This window comes from Anabrus simplex, chromosome 2 (assembly GCF_040414725.1).
Source record: "Anabrus simplex isolate iqAnaSimp1 chromosome 2, ASM4041472v1, whole genome shotgun sequence".
NCBI classification, from domain to species: domain Eukaryota; kingdom Metazoa; phylum Arthropoda; class Insecta; order Orthoptera; family Tettigoniidae; genus Anabrus; species Anabrus simplex.
This window is the reverse complement of record NC_090266.1, coordinates 1,024,509,893-1,024,529,389: the sequence shown is the minus strand read 5'-3', so window position 1 is coordinate 1,024,529,389 and position 19,497 is coordinate 1,024,509,893. Positions and strand designations below refer to the sequence as shown.

General features: G+C 41.0%; 1 protein-coding gene across 1 annotated transcript in view; it reads right to left on the bottom strand.

The window, feature by feature from the left end:
• Positions 1 to 16,337, bottom strand: part of LOC136863257 (RNA-binding protein with serine-rich domain 1-A) — a 142,123-nt gene extending 125,786 nt beyond the window's left edge. The window contains exons 1-2 of the mRNA XM_067139640.2: positions 16,280 to 16,337; positions 16,072 to 16,185 (exon numbers count right to left, since the gene is read on the bottom strand). Of these exons, the coding sequence (XP_066995741.2) occupies positions 16,072 to 16,185; positions 16,280 to 16,323 (158 nt within the window). The 5' untranslated portion in view covers positions 16,324 to 16,337. The remainder of the gene's footprint in view (positions 1 to 16,071; positions 16,186 to 16,279) is intronic.
• Positions 16,338 to 19,497: the final 3,160 nt, after the last annotated feature.

The following is a 19,497-nucleotide window of genomic DNA, read 5'->3' as shown; positions in this document are numbered from 1 at the left end:
AGAACAAGTGTGACACAATAGAGTAAGAAGGAAGGAAAGGAGGGGCAATACAAAAATGGCTGACGAATTGTTAAATTTGGAAGTTCATCACCTCCTATAGCCACTCCACCTACCCAGGTCTGATTGAAAAAAATTGAAAGGTTGAAAAAACAGTTAGATGATGAAAGAAAAACTACCGATGTCCTTAAAATAAAATTAGAGGTTGTGGGAAGCAAACTACATCAAAGCTGCTCATCTACAAGTAATTTGCATACGGAGTTTATTAAATGTGGGAGGTTAAAAAATTCTGTTCAGAGCATTCATACAAAACTGGTGAACAGTCTGAAAAGAATTTTTACTGAAAATCAAATAAAGATACTCACAAACCAGCAAAAACACGTAAATTGGACTGACGAAGACATATCGGCAGTTTTCACTTTAAGGTATCTAGAGAAGAAAACTACATTTATATGAGAAAAAAACTGCATTACCCTCTGCCTAGACTTTCAACGCTGGAGAAATGGGCAACAAAAACTGACATGCGAAGCAGAAGGGGAATCCTGGAAGATATTCTGGGTATGATGAAGATTGCTGCTGTCTTGTATAAAGACCATGCAAATATTGCAGTCCTCAAGTTTGATGAATTGTGTGCTGAAAGTGCTTTCAAATATGACCCCATGAAGGATGAAAGTATAGACCCAAGTTTACAATTGCAAGCTGTGATGGTGAGAGGACTGTTCAAGAATTCGAAGCAAGTAATTTACACTGATTTTTATAAAAAGACATCAAAATAAAAAATTGCCAATTAAGTTTCACGTCTTTCAGAAATAGGGTACAAAGTAATAGCGTGTGTCTGTGACATTTGGTGCAGCGAATCAAGGCTTGTGGAAAGCATATAGAACCGACGACACAAAAACAGGGTTTTTGAACGCATGGATGTCAGAAAAGTGTACGTTGAAGGTACCCCTCACCTGTCAAAACTAACTAGGAACTGTTTTCTTGACACCGGATTCAAATTTTCTGATGGTAAAGTTGTCTCAAAAGAACCTGTCGAAGCTCTGGTTAAGAATGACAGCCACAAAATTAAAGCATGCCACAAAATCAATTTCAGTCGTCTAAACTGTAGGGGCACAGAAAGGATAAACGTAAGAAAAGCTGCAGAATTAATGTAACACAGTGTAGCTACAGCATTACATCATTTCAAATGAGGAGATTACCAAACGATACTGAAAGCACAAGTGCATTCACTGAAAATGTTAATAACTGGTACGATCTCATGAATTCCTCCAGTTCGACAAATTCTGAAGTAGGATGCTAAAGGGTTTATTGTGTCACCTATTCAATACATTATAAATTTTTAAACACTTCGGAATTTATTATTATTTCCTAATGAGACATGTTTCGCCCTTCATTGAGGGCATCATCAGTCATAGCACCTCCTCAAGGTACAAATCAGGCACCTGATTGGTAATTAAATTGCAAACATTAAGATACTGTCCAGCGTTAATGTTCATGCACATAAAATTTATACATATATTTACATGGAAACAGTTAGGGCAGAAAGGGTATAAATTGTCTGCCGTCAGTGTTCATACACTAATTACTGCCGTTGGTTGGACGATTACAGGTTGACAGGGTAACTATACACTAATTTTACAATATCCAACTGAACATTTGAGAAATTACAAGCTTATAATACATATTTACAAGGGAGCAGCTTGAGGAGAAAGGATACAAAACGTCTGGTTTCAAGTGCGTCCCATTGTTTTAGCCGTTAGTTGACGATTGCAGCATTAACACTATCAGTAATATGCAGAGTGGTCCAACTTCAGTTCATAACCATAGGGGGCAGGGAAAAATATTCCACCGTTTATTCAAAAATGTCAAATGAGGTTCTATAGGCACAGTTATACTGGAAGTTGTCTGGATGAAGTCCCGGGTTCATGAATATGGCACAATAAGTATGTTGAATTTGGTTGGTATGGACGGAGACTCAGTGGGTGTCATTGAGTACAAGGTGCATTATGAATGGCAACAATGACGGCAGTTATTTGTTGGTAATTATATTTACAGGGAATATGTTGCGGGTTAGAATTTTTCACTTTTTAGTTCTGTTAACTTCATGTAGCATTGATTACTATGTGAAAACTTCAGTGTGAGATGCTAGTGAGACTTTAAACTGATACTATTCCGTAAATGAAAACATAAAGGACCCCGGGACGAAGTTGTTGTTTTGTGCTGCTGGCCTGGTGAAATAGAATGGAGCTGCTTATGGTATAATCCGCAGTGGAGGGATTGAATGAGAGTCGGAGCACCATAGCTGGGACGAGACACCTTCTATTAGTGTTTGTGAAGAGGAGCCGTAGTGGCACGCCATGTTCGTGCCGGTGTGCGCTGGATTCTAGCGTGTTGTTAAAAGTTGTGTTGCATGGAAAGGAAATTATTTGTAATCGAGATGTTATTATTAAGTTGGTGTGTAAAGAAAAGATCTTGGTAAGTAAAGAAGAGTAAGTGTTGTGTTACATACCTTTGTGTCACTGAGAAGCTACTTGTTGGTGAGTGTTGATTGACTATGAAAGAGGCTCAGTTGGTATTACGCGCATGTGTTAGGCGTTTGGCGGCGGTGGGTGGGGAGCTTTGGGAGGGAGGAGCATGGGCGGAGTTCATGCACAGAGCTTGTAATTTCTCAAATGTTCAGTTGGATATTGTAAAATTACTGTATGGTTACCCTGTCAACCTGTAATCGTCCAACCAACAGCAGTAATTAGTGTATGAACATTGATGCCAAACACTTTATACCCTTTCTGCCCTAACTGTTTCCATGTAAATATATGTATAAACTTTATGTGCATGAACATTAATGCTGGACACTTTATACCCTTTCTCCCCTCTCTGTTTCCATGTAAATATGTGTATAAGCGTTACAATTTTCTAATAGAGTAGCGTCGATTATTCTTCGGACCACCACTGCTGGACTCTGCTAAATGCCCTGTGATTTTACGCATTGGTGCCGACTACTGTGTCTATAAACGTATATTGTTTAACTGTATCATCACTGAACATGTTTTTCTTTTTTCTTGACTTTTCCATTGTAACATGTAAAGTTTGTATCTTAATGTTTGCAATTTAATTACCAATCAGGTGCCTGATTTGTACCTTGAGGAGGTGCTATGACTGATGATGCCCTCAATGAAGGGCGAAACATGTCTCAATAGGAAATAATAATAAATTCCGAAGTGTTTAAAAATTTATAATGTATAACTCCGCCATTGTCCGGTCCCTAGTATGAATGAACAGTGAGAACTAAGAAACAGCACGGACTGTGTAATTGTGTGTCCTGAATTATGAGTGTAAGCTGTGATCTCAGCATGGCTGTGAGTGATATTGTGTAGTTTTAGTAATTAGTTAATAAATCTTAGAAGTAGAACGCTACCCGTTACTGTCTTCATTTATTTACCCCGCCAACCCATTACAATAAATAATGAAGGTTTTGAAGAATTATTTAAAGAAATTGACATTCTTGAACTAGTAGAAATTTGGTCTAATTACAAGAAAGACCTAAAGATAGAAGGATACATAGAATGGAGTTAGACTGGATCATGGACAACCAATATAGGAAGAACACAGGATGGAATTTTAGTGATAATTAAAGGACACCAGTACAGCTGTACAGTGATACAAAATCTGAGTTAAAAGAATTAATTTGGATAAGAATATTAGATAGGGTGAACTGCAGGAATGAAATATGTAGGGGCCTATAGCTTTTCAATATAATCCACCTGTTTTGGTTTTGTTTTACAATTTGCTTTACGTTGCACCGACGAAGATAGGTCTTACGGTGACGATGGGATAGGAAAGTGCTAAAGTGGGAAGGAAGCGGCCAGGGGCTTAATTAATGTACAGCCCCAGCATTTGCCTGGTGTGAAAATGGGAAACCACAGAAAACCATCTTAAGGGCTGCTATCAGTGAGGTTCATACCCACTACCTCCCAGATGAAAGCTCACAGTTGCACGCTCCTAACCGCACGACCAACTCGCCCGGTAATCCACCTATGAGCTCAACATGTGCGCAGAGAGAAATTTTTTAGAATTAAGCAGGAGCAATTAGGCAAATGAGAAGTACATATAAACAAGCAGGCATTGTCCTCACGGGACATCTTAACACGAGGATATGGGACAGGAAGCCAGTTTACTGCCAAGATAAGGAATAACCGGGATAAAGAATGTTAAAGAAATGGGGGAGAAACTAGTAAAATTATGTGAGGTGGAGGAGCTTTATATTTTGATTGGCTAGTGGTTCGGAGATTTTTTGTTCTTTTTTAAAATTTGCTTTATGTCACACACACAGACACAGATAGGTCTTATGGCTATGGGCACCCTTATGACGGTTTGTAGGGGGGGGCTAGACCTGGGGGTATGTAGTATTTTTAACATTTTGGAAGATGAATGGCGACTTGTATTCCGCAGTACAATAACACCCATGGTATCCCCTACCTGTTGGTTGGGGGTGGTGTTAATACCGACATTTAAATAATTTTCTAGAAAGAAAAACACCTGACTACATTAGATTTTTGCCTTTCCGTGAGAGCTAGGGGGAGCCCGCCCCCCCCCCTTCCCCCCCGGGCATAGGCGCCCTTGCTTATGGCAACAATGGGATAGGAGAGGGCTAGGAGTAGGAAGGAAGCGACCGTGGCCTTAATTAAAGTACAGCCCCTGGATTTGCCTAGTATGAAAATGGGAAACCATAGATAACCATCTTCCGAGTTGCCGACAGTGGGGTTCAAACCCACTATCTTCAGTTAATGCAAGCTGATAGGTACCACACAACCATTTGCTCGGTGGTTTGGAGATGAGAGTGGAAAGTTAACCTATATAGTAGAAAATGGGAGGAGTACAATTGACCTAGTTGTATGCTGTAGAAATACTATTTGCGCAGAGAGAAATTTTTGAGAATTTAAGCAGCAGCAATTAGGCAAATGAGAAGTACATATGAACAAGCAGGCATTGTCCTCATGGGAAAACTTAATGCAAGGATACGAGACAGGAATACAGTTTACACACTTGGTTATCAAAGAGATAAAGATTAGGAAATCCATATGCCATATGCCAAATCCAGTAACTATCAAAATAATGAGCCATGAGTACAGGAGATGGTTTATGACAGTTTAAAAGAGAGGAAGATACCTCTAATAACTAAAGTTGGTGTCTGACACCTAGGGTTGGAGGGAGGAGCATTGTGCGTGCCATTTCACGATGTTGGCACATTCCAGCATTCCTTGCTCTTACCCGTCGCTTCTTGCTTACTTGTTCCGTCGTTCATTCTGACTGCTGTGATCTGTTTTAGACTACCCGGCCAGGCGGTGTCGTTCCATTTGCGATCACTCTTATCAGTGACATAGAAACAGTCAGGTTGCTGTGAGGGAATTCCTTACTGAAGGACTGGTACAGGAAGACATCCCTCAAGTAACTGGCGAAACTGGGATTCTTACGAATCGTATGTTGAGACTCATTAAATTACTTATATTTACTGTTTGAGACTGATGCATTTATACCGGGACTGACAGAGAATAAGCAGGACTCAAATAAACCTTTTATTTAGAGTTACCAGATGGTTGTGGGTGTAAAGACAGTTAAATGAGTTTTAAGAAGTAGGACAAAAGATGGGCGTATAAAAACAGTTGAATTTTACACTTTCCGATTTCAAAACAAAGGATTTTGCTGTAACATTTAATTCTTCGACAGTGCGACCCTTTTTGAAGCAATTGTAGTTCATCTCATACTTAACAGTTAACTTTCACTTCCTTATACAATAGGGAACAATATTAATATTAAATTAGTGCTTAAATAAGGCTCAAACTGTTCAAATATTCATACCGAGTCATTAAGTAAGCAGCTGCTCAAAATATAATTAGCCTACTTTCCTCTGTCTGTCTGTCTGTATGTATGTACTAGCTGATGTACCCGTGCTTCGCTACGGGATTCTCAGAAAGACTGACTTTGTGGTTTTCTTAACCTGAAATCAACATAGGTCATTACAAAAACGTAAGTATGAATGTAGCGATTAAAAGCAATGCTATCATATAAAATACTCGATCAAATGGAAAGCCGCACGTTTTATCACTTTTAACGAACAGTGCTGCGGTTAGATTGCGGTGCCAATCTAACAGTCCAAAGTTCCAGAGCTGGGATGATCAGGCCGCAGATTGCTACGAACACTCATCTGCCATTATTCCGCTAAATATGCACACTGTTCATTCCAATCAGTGCCTCAGGGTAGGGATTGAATAGCCCGAATGCTATGATGATCCAGTGTGTTACATACCAGTAGAATCAGAAAATTTATAAACCAGGGGAACGTCATGATAAAGAAGAAAGTTATCTAACTCCCCAGCTACTTCCCATCAATATTCAGGCAGGCTGTTACACTCTGTACGACTGGGCGAGTTGACCGTGTGGTTAGCGGTGCGCAGCTGTGAGCTTGCATCCGAGAGATAGTGGATGCGAACCCCATTGTCGGCAGCGCTGATGATGGTATTCCGTGGTTTCCCACTTTCACACCAGTCAAATGCTGGGCCTGTACCTTAATTAAGGCCTAAGACACTCCTAGCCCTTTCCTATACCATCGTCACCATAAAACCTATCTATGTCGGTGCGACGTAAATCAAATAAAAAATACTCTGTACGCAGCAGTAATCCTATCTTCCGGAAATGAAGGGCAACAGATGACACAAAGCACATCACGACAAACAATGGTCAATGTAATGTTATTGTTGATCAATGTTATGAGCTTTCTATATTGTAGGCCTTCACATTTAGTTTTCTTTCGACTCTGTGATTTGTAAAATATCTTATACCATAAACTGTAGTTTCTTATTCTCCGACTTTACATACTGATTTTTATTAAATACTGTTTACCCATTTCTGGTTACTCGGCGCTGATATGGACTTAGTAACAAAAATCCAAAATCATGAATATCTTTGTGATCGTAGCCAGTATGGTAACAATGTATAAGACATGAATAATAGGAAATTTAATACTATATAACCCTAGTTATGTAGCATTCATCGATTACAACTCTAATAAGAAATATTTGAGAATTACATTTTAGGCCTTCCCCTAAACTACCATTTCACTCAGCGTGTATAAAATAATTTACAGCCTAGACTATAGCGACTTATTTCCTGACTTTGCATACCGATTTTCATCAAGATAGGACTACTAATAACAACAATATTTGAGAATTATATTTTAGGCCTTTCCCTAAACTACCATTTTTCTCAGCGTGAATACAATTATTGATAGCCTATATTGTAGCAACTTATTCCCCAACTTTGCATACTCATTTTCTTTAAAATACGACCACTAATAACATAAATAGTTGAGAATTAAATTTTAGGCCTTCCCCTAAACTACCATTTCACTCAGCGTGAGTAAAATGATTTATAGCCTAGATTGTAGAGGCTCATCCCCCGACTTCACATACCGATTTTCATTAGACCACTAATAACATAAATAGTTGAGAATTCAATTTTAGGCCTTCCCCTAAACTACCATATCACTCAGCGTGAGTAAAATGATTTATAGCCTAGATTGTAGAGGCTCATCCCCTGACTTCGCATACCGATTTTCATTAAATTCTCTTCAACTGTTTTCTCGTGATGCGTGTACAGACAGACAGACAGACAGACAGACAGAAATTACGGAAAAGTAAAAAGTGCATTTTCTTGTTACTATGGACATGACCGATACAGAAATACCATTATTTTCAAATTCTGAGCAATGTACAGACAAAACTCTTATTTTATATATATATAGATGTATGTCTGTCTACCCCTCAGTCTTGTTTCTTGATACTGGGTCGGGATGAGATGAGAATTTATACAGCATGTTTCTACGGCCGGATGCCTTTCCTGGCACCAACCTCAGTTGAGGAGCTAATGAAGACGAAATGTGTTATGGTAAGCGAAATTGGGTAAGGGGTGTGAGGACTCAGCTACGGCCTATGGATAGGAACTGCACCAGCATTTGCCTGGAAGTGAAAATATTAAACCACAGAAAACTATTCTGAGAACAGCCGATGGTGGGATTCGAACCCATGAGTTTCCCAAATGCAGAGCTTGGCTCCATAGCCGTAGCGCGTTAAAACGTGCGGCCACGCAGCCTACTTTCACCTATATACAGGGTGGTGCACGAAATGTCATACATCGGAAATGTTTTATAAAATGTATAAACCTGGGCTCAAAACCATGTCCTTTTGTGAACAGAACCTTATTTCATGCGTGATCCAACAGGCAGCATCAGATGTCGCGAATGCGTACCGGCTGCCACTTATACAGCATGGCGGACAAAGGGAGATTGACGCGTGAACAGAAGGTGAAGATAGTGTTGTTTATGCAGAAACAAAGAGCGTAGCTCGGACCCAGGAAAGGTTTCGTGTTCATTTCCATACTCGATGGGCTCCTTGCCAGCAGACAGACTGGCCAGGCAATCTGAAACAGAAGGCAACATACTGGAGAGAAAACGGCCCCGCCTCAAGTCGGTCCGCTCACCGGAGCATGTTGCTTCTGTGAGAGCGGCTGTGGCTCGGAGCCCCTCCAAATTCTCCAGAACTGCATGTGTTCATCTGGGCATCTCTCGTCTGTCAATTCAGAGAACACTGCAGTCTGACCTTGACGTGTTTCCATAAAAAATGACAACAGGTCATAAACTACCGGCGCTTGACAAGCAACGGCGAGCAGAGTTTGCTGCGTGGGATATTGCAGAAGGTGATCCCGTATTGCACAACACATGGTTCAGTGATGAGGCACACGTCTATCTCAATAGTGCGGTGAACAAACAGAATGTCCGGTTTTGGGCGAAAGAACGGCCTGCTATTGTGCTCGAGGTTGAAAGTCATGGTGTGAAAGTGTGTGTGTGGGCTGCAATTTCCAGTCATGGAATTATTGGGCCAATCTTTTTCAATGACACAGTCAACAGTGCGTGTTACTTGGACATGTTGACAAAGAGTTTCCTTCCAGAACTCTTTGCATCACGACTACCAATAGAGACACAATGGTTCATGCAAGATGGAGCTCGTCCGCACACAGCAAATGTTGTTCTCAACTTCCTGAATGAACATTTTGGGCCCATCGATATCCCGAGCGTTTTCAGAGCGGCTCAATCTGGTCACCGCATAGCCCTGATTTCAATCCCTGTGACTACTTCCTGTGGGGATATTTGAAGGAGACAATCTACCACCATAAACCAGAAAATGTACAGCAACTGCAAGCGGCCACTGTGACTTTCTTCCAAGGGTTGAGTGAGGACTTGTGTCGTAGAGTGATCACGAACATGTGGGTTCGTCTCGAAGCTGTTGTACACCGAGAAGGTGGACATACTGAACATGTCCTGCACACGGACTAACCAAGCACATGTCAGTAAATGTTGTAATGCCATTTTACATTCAATATGTTGTATATTACATTTTCTATAAACAATTTCCAGTGTATGACATTTCGTGCGCCACCCTGTAAATAAAATTATAATTTTTGTCTGTACGCTCGGATTAGATGTACAAAATTCCAGAACTTAATGTTAAGAAAATGTTTAGATTAAATTTAGTTGAAAAAATTATAATTCTATAATGATAGCGTGAAAAGATTATATTGCATTCAGAAAATAGTGGGTTCGAATCCCATTGTCGGTAGCCTTGAAGATGGTTTTCCGTGGTTTCCTATTTTCACAAGCAAATGCTGGGGATGTACCTTAATTAAGACCACGGCCATTTCCTTCCCACTCCAAGCCCTTTCCTATCCCATTGTCGCCATAAGACCTATCTATGTCACTGCGACGCAAATCCAGCGGTAAAACAAACCCATGTCACCAAACATCCCTGACTTTTCCGTAAATATCTGTAAGAGTATCCATTATATAAAGCATAAGGCTTGCCTTTCTTCGTCTCATTGACCTGCATGTCGTAAGTAAGCATGCAGATAGCATAACAACAAAAGCTACGTCAACGATGGATATCTACAGCTGGAATAATTACAGTATGTTAAAAAGTACAGACCAATATTACCTCAAAAAAAGTTCAAGAGAGAGGGTACAGGTTGGGAGAATCCTTACCACACAATTGTGTGGAGTACGCCCTAATTAGCAGCCCCTTTGCTGCATTGACGTTGGAAAACCCTGACAGGCTGCTGATAATTTTACAGTGATCGCAAATAGAATGCCACTCACACTGAAATGCTTGCGACAAGATCTAACTCAGAAGTGAAGTGAGAGGTTTGGCAACTCCCAGCAAGACGAGCTGGCCAGAAGATTTATCTCCATGGCAACCGCAGTCGCCCCACCCTCGTTTCCATGGCAACCATACCCCCACTCCCTTTATCCCGCCACGGCAGGCAGTAAACGGACCTTCCTCTAAGAAATGTCAGACGCCAACTTCAGTTATCAGAGGTATAGGTATCAATGGCAAGAAGAATTACGGAATGAATTCAGAGAGTACTTCAATGGAGAGAATTTTAAGATTTGGAAAATAAGTATTGAAAAAGTGATAGAAGAGAACAGAGTTGAAGAAGCCCTAAGTAGGATAGAAGATTTAATAGCAATGATAGAAAAAAGTATGAGACTAAATCAAAGTAAAGCACAGATAGAAATTGGGTAGTATAACACAGAACGTACAAAGAAAAACACACTATGAAGGCACTTAGGAGATACAGGATAGGGCCTAGATGAAGGGCAAGTAGTTAGAAATTATTTTTTGAAAAAAAAAGGAAAGAATACTTGGAAATTTTAAGAAAGATGAAGTTAGATTGACAACAAAAGATGGCTACAGACACAAATAAAAATTATAAGGACAACAATAGCTTTTTTTTTTTTTTTTTTGCTATTTGCTTCACGTCGCACCGACACAGATAGGTCTTATGGCGACGATGGGACAGGAAAGGCCTAGGAATGGGAAGGAAGCGGCCGTAGCCTTAATTAAGGTACAGCCTCAGCATTTGCCTGGTGTGAAAATGAGAAACCACGGAAAACCACCTTCAGGGCTGCCGACAGTGGGGTTCGAACCTAATATCTCCCAGATGCGAGCTCACAGCTGCGCGCCCCTAACCGCACGGCCAACTCGCCCGGTGACAACAATAGCAAGAAAGTATGGAATACAGGAAGGGACCAGTATAAGTCATAGTACATGGGTTCAATACTTTACGAGAAATTATTGAATAAGGAAGACAAATGGAGAGCTCATCATCAGGGGATTATGGTTTCAAAGGGTTTCAGTGTCACTCTGCCTGAATTAGAGGAATAATTTTGACTCACAAAATACGGGACCTGTTACAAGTAGCCAAAAATGGAAAATTATTATTATTATTATCGTATGGCATTTACAAGCATAATCTGTAAAAATATACAATTAACATACACATTAAAATATAGAGGTAATTAAACTAGAATGTCCAGCTTCGACAACCAGTCCACTGCACTTGGTGTCAATTCATGCAGAGTCTGTAAACCGTCCTTAAATGCTGACAGTGGACAGCTCTCAACAACATGAAGCAATGTCTGCTTCTCAGCACCACACTCACACGCAGCACTTTCACAATATCCCCACTTTTCATCATATATCGGCACCTGCCGTGGCCTGTTCTGAAACGGTTGAGTTTTGACCACTCATGTCAAGGAAGATCGAAACCTGGCACTTTCTTCGTTGGGTCTTTAATCAGAAAGGCGTTAGTGGGTGGACATTGTTCCCATCGCTGTCTCCATTCTGCTGTTACACTGAATTTTTCATAGGAGTGTAGATCAGTCCAGAGTGGATTCCTGGATTTTAACCTCATCACAGGTGGATCTCGTAAGGCATTGAACAAAAGTGAGTTCCTGTGTGCAAAGGTCTTCTTGAGCAACTGTACTTTTGCTGCTTTTCTCCTCAGATCTGGAGGAGCAATGTTTGCTAAAACAGGCAGCCACTGAGTAGGAGTCGACCTCACTGTACCAGTACCAACTCTCACGGTTTCATTGAGCTGTACGTCAATCTTGCTCGAATGTACGCTGTTTTCCCACACAGGAGCGCAGTACTCACCAGCCGAGTATACTAGAGAAAGTGAAGCAGTGCGAAGAGTGTTTGCATCTGCACCCCAGTTGCTGCCCGCTAGTTTATGCAGTAGGTTTACTCTTGTACTCAGCTTCTTTGACAGATTCGAGCAATGCTGTTTGAACGACAAGGACCGATCCAGTGTGACACCCAGTTATTTTGGGAAGAAGTTGTGGGAGACTTCTGTTCCGTTAAAAAGCACATGTAGCTTCCGATTAGCTTCCATGTTATGCAAGTGGAATGCTGTTACTTCCGTTTTACTAGGATTTGGTTGGAGTCTCCATTTGTGAAAATAGTCGCACATGGTAGCTAGGTCCTCTGTAAGTACATCCTCACAGTGTGCCAAATCCGTACTCTGAGTAATTAAAGCTAGATCATCTGCAAACTGTATCTTCTTTGAAGTTGTTCTTGGCAGGTCATGGATGTAAAGATTGAATAGAATGGGAGATAAAACTGACCCTTGGGGTAAACCATTATTTAGAGATCTCCACCTGCTTCTTTCACCATTCAGAAATACAACAAGTCGACGGTTGGATAACATGTTGTTTAGTAAGCATGCTAGCTTCTGACAAGGGATGACCTGAACAAACTTGAGCAACAGTCCCTCTCTCCAGACCGTGTCATAGGCTGATGTAAGGTCGACAAAAGCTGCAGCAGTCTTCAGTCTTTTCTGGAATCCTGCTTCAATCTCTGTTGTCAGTGTTAACAGCTGATCACAACAACTACGATTCTTTCTGAAACCCCCTTGCTCAACTGGGATGACTCTTTCTATTGCTTCCTGGATACGGTTAAGTATCATTCTTTCAAGCATCTTGTAGATTACACTAAGGAGTGAAATTGGTCGATAATGTGAAGCATCAGTTCCTTCCTTTCCTGGTTTCAAGACTGCAATTACTTTGGCTTGTTTTAACAACTTAGGTAATTTACCAGTTCGTAGAATTTCATTGAAGAAGTTGACTAGCCATTGTTTTGTACCAGGGCCTATGGCCTTCAGAAACTCCGGATAGATTTCATCCAGACCAGCAGCTTTATTTATCTTTATCTTGGATAGAGCCTTGTCCAGTTCATCAGTACTGAAGTCACAGGAATACTCCGGATGGGATGTCAACTGTGATCTTCTCGTTCTTAGTTGCTTCTTAACACACCTTGCGTGTACCTTGTCCATCTTCGCTCTAGAGATTTGTGTCAGTCTGGAGGCAATGGTGTTTGGGTTCATTGGCAAACTTCTGCGTTTCATTGTACGGTCACTACCAAGTTTTCTTATGAGGTTCCAGGCTTTACGACTAGAGTGTGTGAAGTCTATCTCTGCTGTAGTTCTGTGCCACTTCTCTCTCCTAGATTTATTTAGAGCCCTTAGCAACTCATCAGCTGTTGTTTTATTAGGAGAGTTCTGATATTCGGTGTAGAGCTGATTACATTCTTCTGACCATCCTGGTATATACGTCTTGCGATATCCCCGGGGAATGAACATCCTAGCATTAGCTTTTATGGCGTTGACAAATCTATTGTAATTTTCAGGAACTGGTCGTATCCACTGTACAGTGTTATCAAGTCCTTCTGCAAATTTATCCCACTTTGCTAGTCGAAAATTCCAACGAGGTTGTGGTACTGAAGACACAAGAGGGATCTCAGTGCCATAGTAAATAATAACTGGTCTGTGTTGACTGTGAGGAAAGGAACTGATGACCTTTCGTTGTACCATGTGATGATTCTCAGGAGTTGACTGTGACACTATGCACAGGTCAGGAGAATAATCCTTTAGCCACCTGCCAGAATGAAATGTGCCAGGATGTTTAGCATTGTAGACGAGTTGTAGGGAGTTTGCTTCAATCCAGTTATTTAGGTTGGACCCATTGTCATCTTCAAATTCGTATCCCCATGCTGGGCTATGACTATTGAAATCTTCGATGTACAAAACAGGGTGATCAAAAACTTTTAATGAACAGCTGGACCAACTGACTGCTGGTGGTTATTACGGGAATCACATATCTTCATATCAATGCATGCTAACACATGTGCAGGGAAAGATTAGGAACTTACAGCTGATAGCTGAGCGATACAATTCTGGGCTGTTTGCACAATGACTGAATGCAACCTTTTCCAAATCACAACACACCCTGCCCAGTCTAGCCCTGGTTACAAGTACTATTATGCAAGTATATCATAGATGGTCAGACAGAATTCACTAATACAGCAAATGAAATGGAGATGACCGACACAACTCCATGAGCCATGAGCCTCTAAATGAAGTAAGAACCAAACCAAATGAAATGAGATACGCAACATAATTAACCCACAAAGTTGTAATGATTTAATGGTTACAGTAAACAACTAAATAGCCTACCAACAATGAAATGGAAATAAGATGTTGTTTCACATGATTTCTGTTCAGATCACTGCATATAACTAAAAATATTGATCGAACCCTAGATTCTGATTTCCGGAGAGCACGCATCAATGGGTAATGGTTTCCCTGTATATTTAATAAGGTCCATGAAGCCATCTGAAAGTTCTGCTTTCCAAAAATGCCAATAAATTCTAAATCTTTCACTGCTTACATATTTTGGTCTTCAGGATGTTTATTTATCTTCAAGATTTTTAATTAATTTTGTGTGGCTATTTCTAGCCAAGTACAGCCCTTGTAAGGCAGACCCTCCGATGAGGGTGGCGGCATCTGCCATGTTTAGGTAAATGCGTGTTACTGTGGTGGAGGATAGTGTTATGTGTGGTATGTGAGTTGAAGGGATGTTGGGGACATCACAAACCGCAGTCCCCAAGCCAAGGGAGTTAAACATTTAAGGTTAAAGTCTCCGACCCGGCCGGGAATCGAACCCGGGACCCTCTGGGCCAGAGGCCAGCATGCTAACCATTTAGCCAAGGAGCCAGACAGCTTCGAGATAACAGCACCGTATAATATCCTCTCCGACAGTGAATCTAATGCCAATCCCCTACTGGTATTGGTAAGGAGGGATTCTAAATGGTATAACGAGGCACGATAATACAGTAATCTTTTTCGATGTTTTTTTTTCTGCTAGTGGCTGTACGTTGCACCGACACAGACAGGTCTTATGGCGACAATGGGACAGGAAAGGGCTGAGTTGGAAGGAAGCGGTCGTGGCCTTAAGGTACAGCCCCAGCATTTGCCTAGTGTGAAAATGGGAAACAACGGGAATCCACCTTCAGCGCTGCCGACAATGCGATTCGAACCCACTATCTCCCGGATGCAAGCTCACAGCAGTGCGCCCCTAACCGCACGGCCAACTCGCCCGGTTGATGTCGTCTTGCGTGGCTATGAGTGATCATTTTAATTGCCAAACTTCACCATCACCAAATGACTAGAAAAACTTTTCACGATGCTGCTAACTAAGGGTGGTGCATCATACGTAGGTTTTCTTGTTTTAGGCTTAGGCAGAGAAGTACAAAGCAAAGCAAAGTCACCTCCGTACAGACCATGAAGGCCTTTGGAAGATTGGAAGGTAAAGGCTTCCACCATTGTTAACCACGGCACGTGGTGGGGTAGGGTGGTTAGCTCTACGCCCGGCCGCCTTTGCCCCCAGGAATTAACCTGGTACTCATTTTTGGTGTAGGCTGAGTGAACCTCAGGGCCATATGCACCTCCGGAAGTGGAAATCTCGTTTCTTACATTTTACGACTTCCTGACGGGGATTCGAACCCACGTCCTTCCGGGCGAACCGAGCACGCCTTTACCGCCTCGGCCAGGCAGTCCCTAGACAGAGAAGTACACATCAATTTATTGATTATACTGATGTTTACATACAAGCAAATGTCCGAGATAATTTATTTAATAAATTGCGCTCCCCGAGTTCATGCTTTGGATGAATGAGAAGCAGACACTATTATTTAAGTCCGCAGCAATCGAAAACGAAGGGTAGAAGACACAAATTCAACGGCCTACCTACTGCATATCAAAATGCGATATAGACTACACCGGTTCACTATAGGTTCAACCTCTATTCATCATTTGAGGACTAGCCTATATACACAAAACATCGATACAAACCTTCGGCTGTTGGTACCACTCTCGCTTGAAGAAGATTCACCCTTCTTCACTTTCTCTCTTCCTCTTCCTTTTTTATTCTCTTTGCTAGTAGTCGAAACCCGGCGGTCATGAGCCCTGAAAAAGGCATTATAAAAACAAATAACCCGTGCAGTTAGAATTATTGTATGGAGGAAAATAAATTAACATGTTCGCATCCGAAACAACTTACATATTTTTAATAGGACCTTTCACCTTATTCCCCGTAGCATGCATCAAACAAACGCTAATGGAACTTGCTTGCTTGCTTGCTGATGCTTATTGGGCTGTGTCTACGACATTTCACCCAGTCAATACTCGCTTACACATGTAAACACACTAGTATAAATGAAAACACTTCAATTCAATAATTGATGCCTGAACTTGCAAGTAGAAAAACACAAAACACGAAACTTCACTATATCACATAACTACCCCATTTTGCTAGTATAGACTGTTGTCATACGGGAAACTTCCAATCTTGCCATCACACTGCGTTTAAAGCGTCACCCACACTAAGAATCCAAAATAGCACTCACAAGTAATACACTAATGATATGAGGAATCACTCAAATGGAACCTGAGAAAGCATGAGTAATTCTCACTGGATATTATAGACAAAATTATAACACGATCTTGGCTTCATCTAGAAACAAATTTAGCACTCTAATAATCTCTTCTGTAGGATTACAGAGCAAACAAGAAACACTGGTAGGAAAAACCTGCTTAAGTCGCTGGAGGTTAGCCATAAGTTTTTTACGTTGGTTAGCATACAAAGAACATTCAAAGAGGATGTGATTAGAATCGCCATTACGGATATCTGTACCACACAAACAGTTGGTATCTTGCGTTAAATGGAACCGTGATCGATATTGTGGTGTGAGGGCATGATTAAACCGTAACCGAATGATGTTAATAATATGTCGTCTAGTATAAGATCCTCGTATAAACCAGGGTTTAACTAAAAGGCTTGGTTGTAAATGATAATAAAATTTACCTTTGACTTGTGCAGTTTGTCGGAAGAAATTCTGCCAGTCTGAACGTCCCTCCTGTCGAAAAATAACTACATAATCAGAAGCTGGAACCATATTGTTAGTATTCGGAACAGGGAGACGAGAAGCTTGTTTTGCAAAACAGTCTGCTTTTTCATTACCGGCGATACCCACGTGACCTGGTACCCATACTAAAGTTATGGAAATACCGACATTGTCAAGCATATAAAGGATACTCTTGACATTGTAAATATACCAATTATAGGATAACTCATCAGAAACCAAAGATTGTAATGCACTCAGCGAATCCGTATAGATTGTAGCTCGCGTATATCCCTTTCGCTGAACAAAAAGTAAGGCTTGCTGTATGGCAAATAGCTCCGCCGTAAAAATCGAAACGTCACTAGGCAAATCATATTGTTCACTAAAATTTAGAGAAGGTATATAATAAGCGGAACCGACTCCATTAATGTTCTTTGCCCCATCTGTAAAAATGTTTATGCTTCGTGGAATATGAGAAAATTTCACTCGTTTAACTGGACATATCTCGATCCCCTGCAGACAAGGAAATGTAGTAGAGCCATTACGCATAGGCCAAATGATTTGAGGCTTAAAATAAGAAACCGGATAGGGTAAAGTATAGGGTAGTAAAGTAGCACTGTGTATTAAGGTACACTGCTTCGACTTTAATGTATTAAATGCATGAAACAATGCAGGCAATCTGCTTAAACCCTGGCGCCTAACTGAATAATACTCCGAGAGTAACTGTAACTTCGGAATTAGAGGATGACTTGTGAATGAAAACTTTTTAAGTAAATATTTCGTTGCAAGTATTTTTCTACGTACTTGTAAGGGAGCTTCGCAGGCTTCAACGAGGAGGGCATTGGTAGGTGTGGATTGTAAAGCTCCAATACAGGATCGTATTGCTTGATATTGACAAGTGTTAAGAATATGTAAGTTAGTAGAAGATGCTACGTCGAAAATATGTGATCCGTAATCCAATATCGTCCGAATAGTGGTTTTGTACAGAGATAGCACCACAACGGGATCTGCCCCCCATTGCCTACGGGTTACGGCCTGTATAACCTGAATATACCTTTCACTCTTCGAACGCAAATATAAAAAATGATGTTTCCATGTAAGTTTTTGATCGATAAATAACCCAAGATATTTATGGTGGCTAACCACTGGTATTTCATACTGATCAAAGGCAAGTGGCGATCGGTCATATGTTCTGCGATGTGTAAATATCATTGCTCGACATTTCGCTATGGAAAGATTTAACCCATGGGCCTCTAACCATGTTCTAGCTTCATAAAGCGCGAGACTAATATGTTGTCTACAGAGCTGTAAATCTTCGTGTGTATAATAAATCAAAAAATCATCAGCATACGCCTGTATGCGAGCATGACGTAAAATGACCGTTTCAAAATCTTTCATAAAAAGAGCGAAAAGAATACCACTCAGAATATCGCCCTGAGGCAACCCATTACTTACCTGCCGGGGTTGGAGTGTACAAGGCGTCGATTTAAATCGTAGTGTTCGATAAGTCAGAAGTTGTCGGAGAATGCTAATAAATCCCTCAGGAATCTTAAGAGTTGCAAGTTTTTCCCATAAGATGTGCAAAGGTACGGAATCATAAGCCCGTTGAATATCAAGAAAAACTGCTATGGTACTATGTTTTCTATGACGAGCTAAAAGTAAACTATTAAATGCATCAGATGTACTGCGTCCCTTAAAAAAGGCATATTGATATCGAGGCGTCAAGTTATAGTATTCTAATACCCATAGGATTCTTCGAAGTAAGATCTTTAGAAACACTTTACGGATGCACGAACCGAGGACTATACCGCGATAATTACTTACCTCTGTGGGTAACTGCTTGTTTTTAAGAATGGGGATTAGGAAAAATTCATTCCAACTAACAGGTGTACTGTGATTGCGAATAATATCATTATACCTATTTAGTAATACCTTCTTTGCGCGAATAGGTAGTAATTTGAGCATTTGATAGGAAACATTATCTGGACCTGGGGAAGAATTTGAGCATGAGCGGAGTACTGCTTCTAATTCCTGATAGTCGCAGGGTTGTAGCAATACGGAAAAACGTGTGTCTAGTGGGTCTTGGTAAGGAACATACTGTGGCACTACAAAATCTGGCGTTTCTCTAACAAGAAAATCTGATAATACTTGACCTGGGATGGTCTTGGCAGGGGAGTGCTGCGTCACTCTTGTGATTGCCCTGATGGCATTCCACAAGTCTGCAATCGGAACCTGGCGCGTGAAGGACGATATAAACTCCCTCCAAGCGTCACGCCGTTTTTGATGGAAAAGTCGGCGGGTTTGTGCCATGTGTCGTTTGAGCCGGAAGTAATGCTCAGGTGTTGCGTGCTGCCTATATTGTCGAAACAGTACTTTA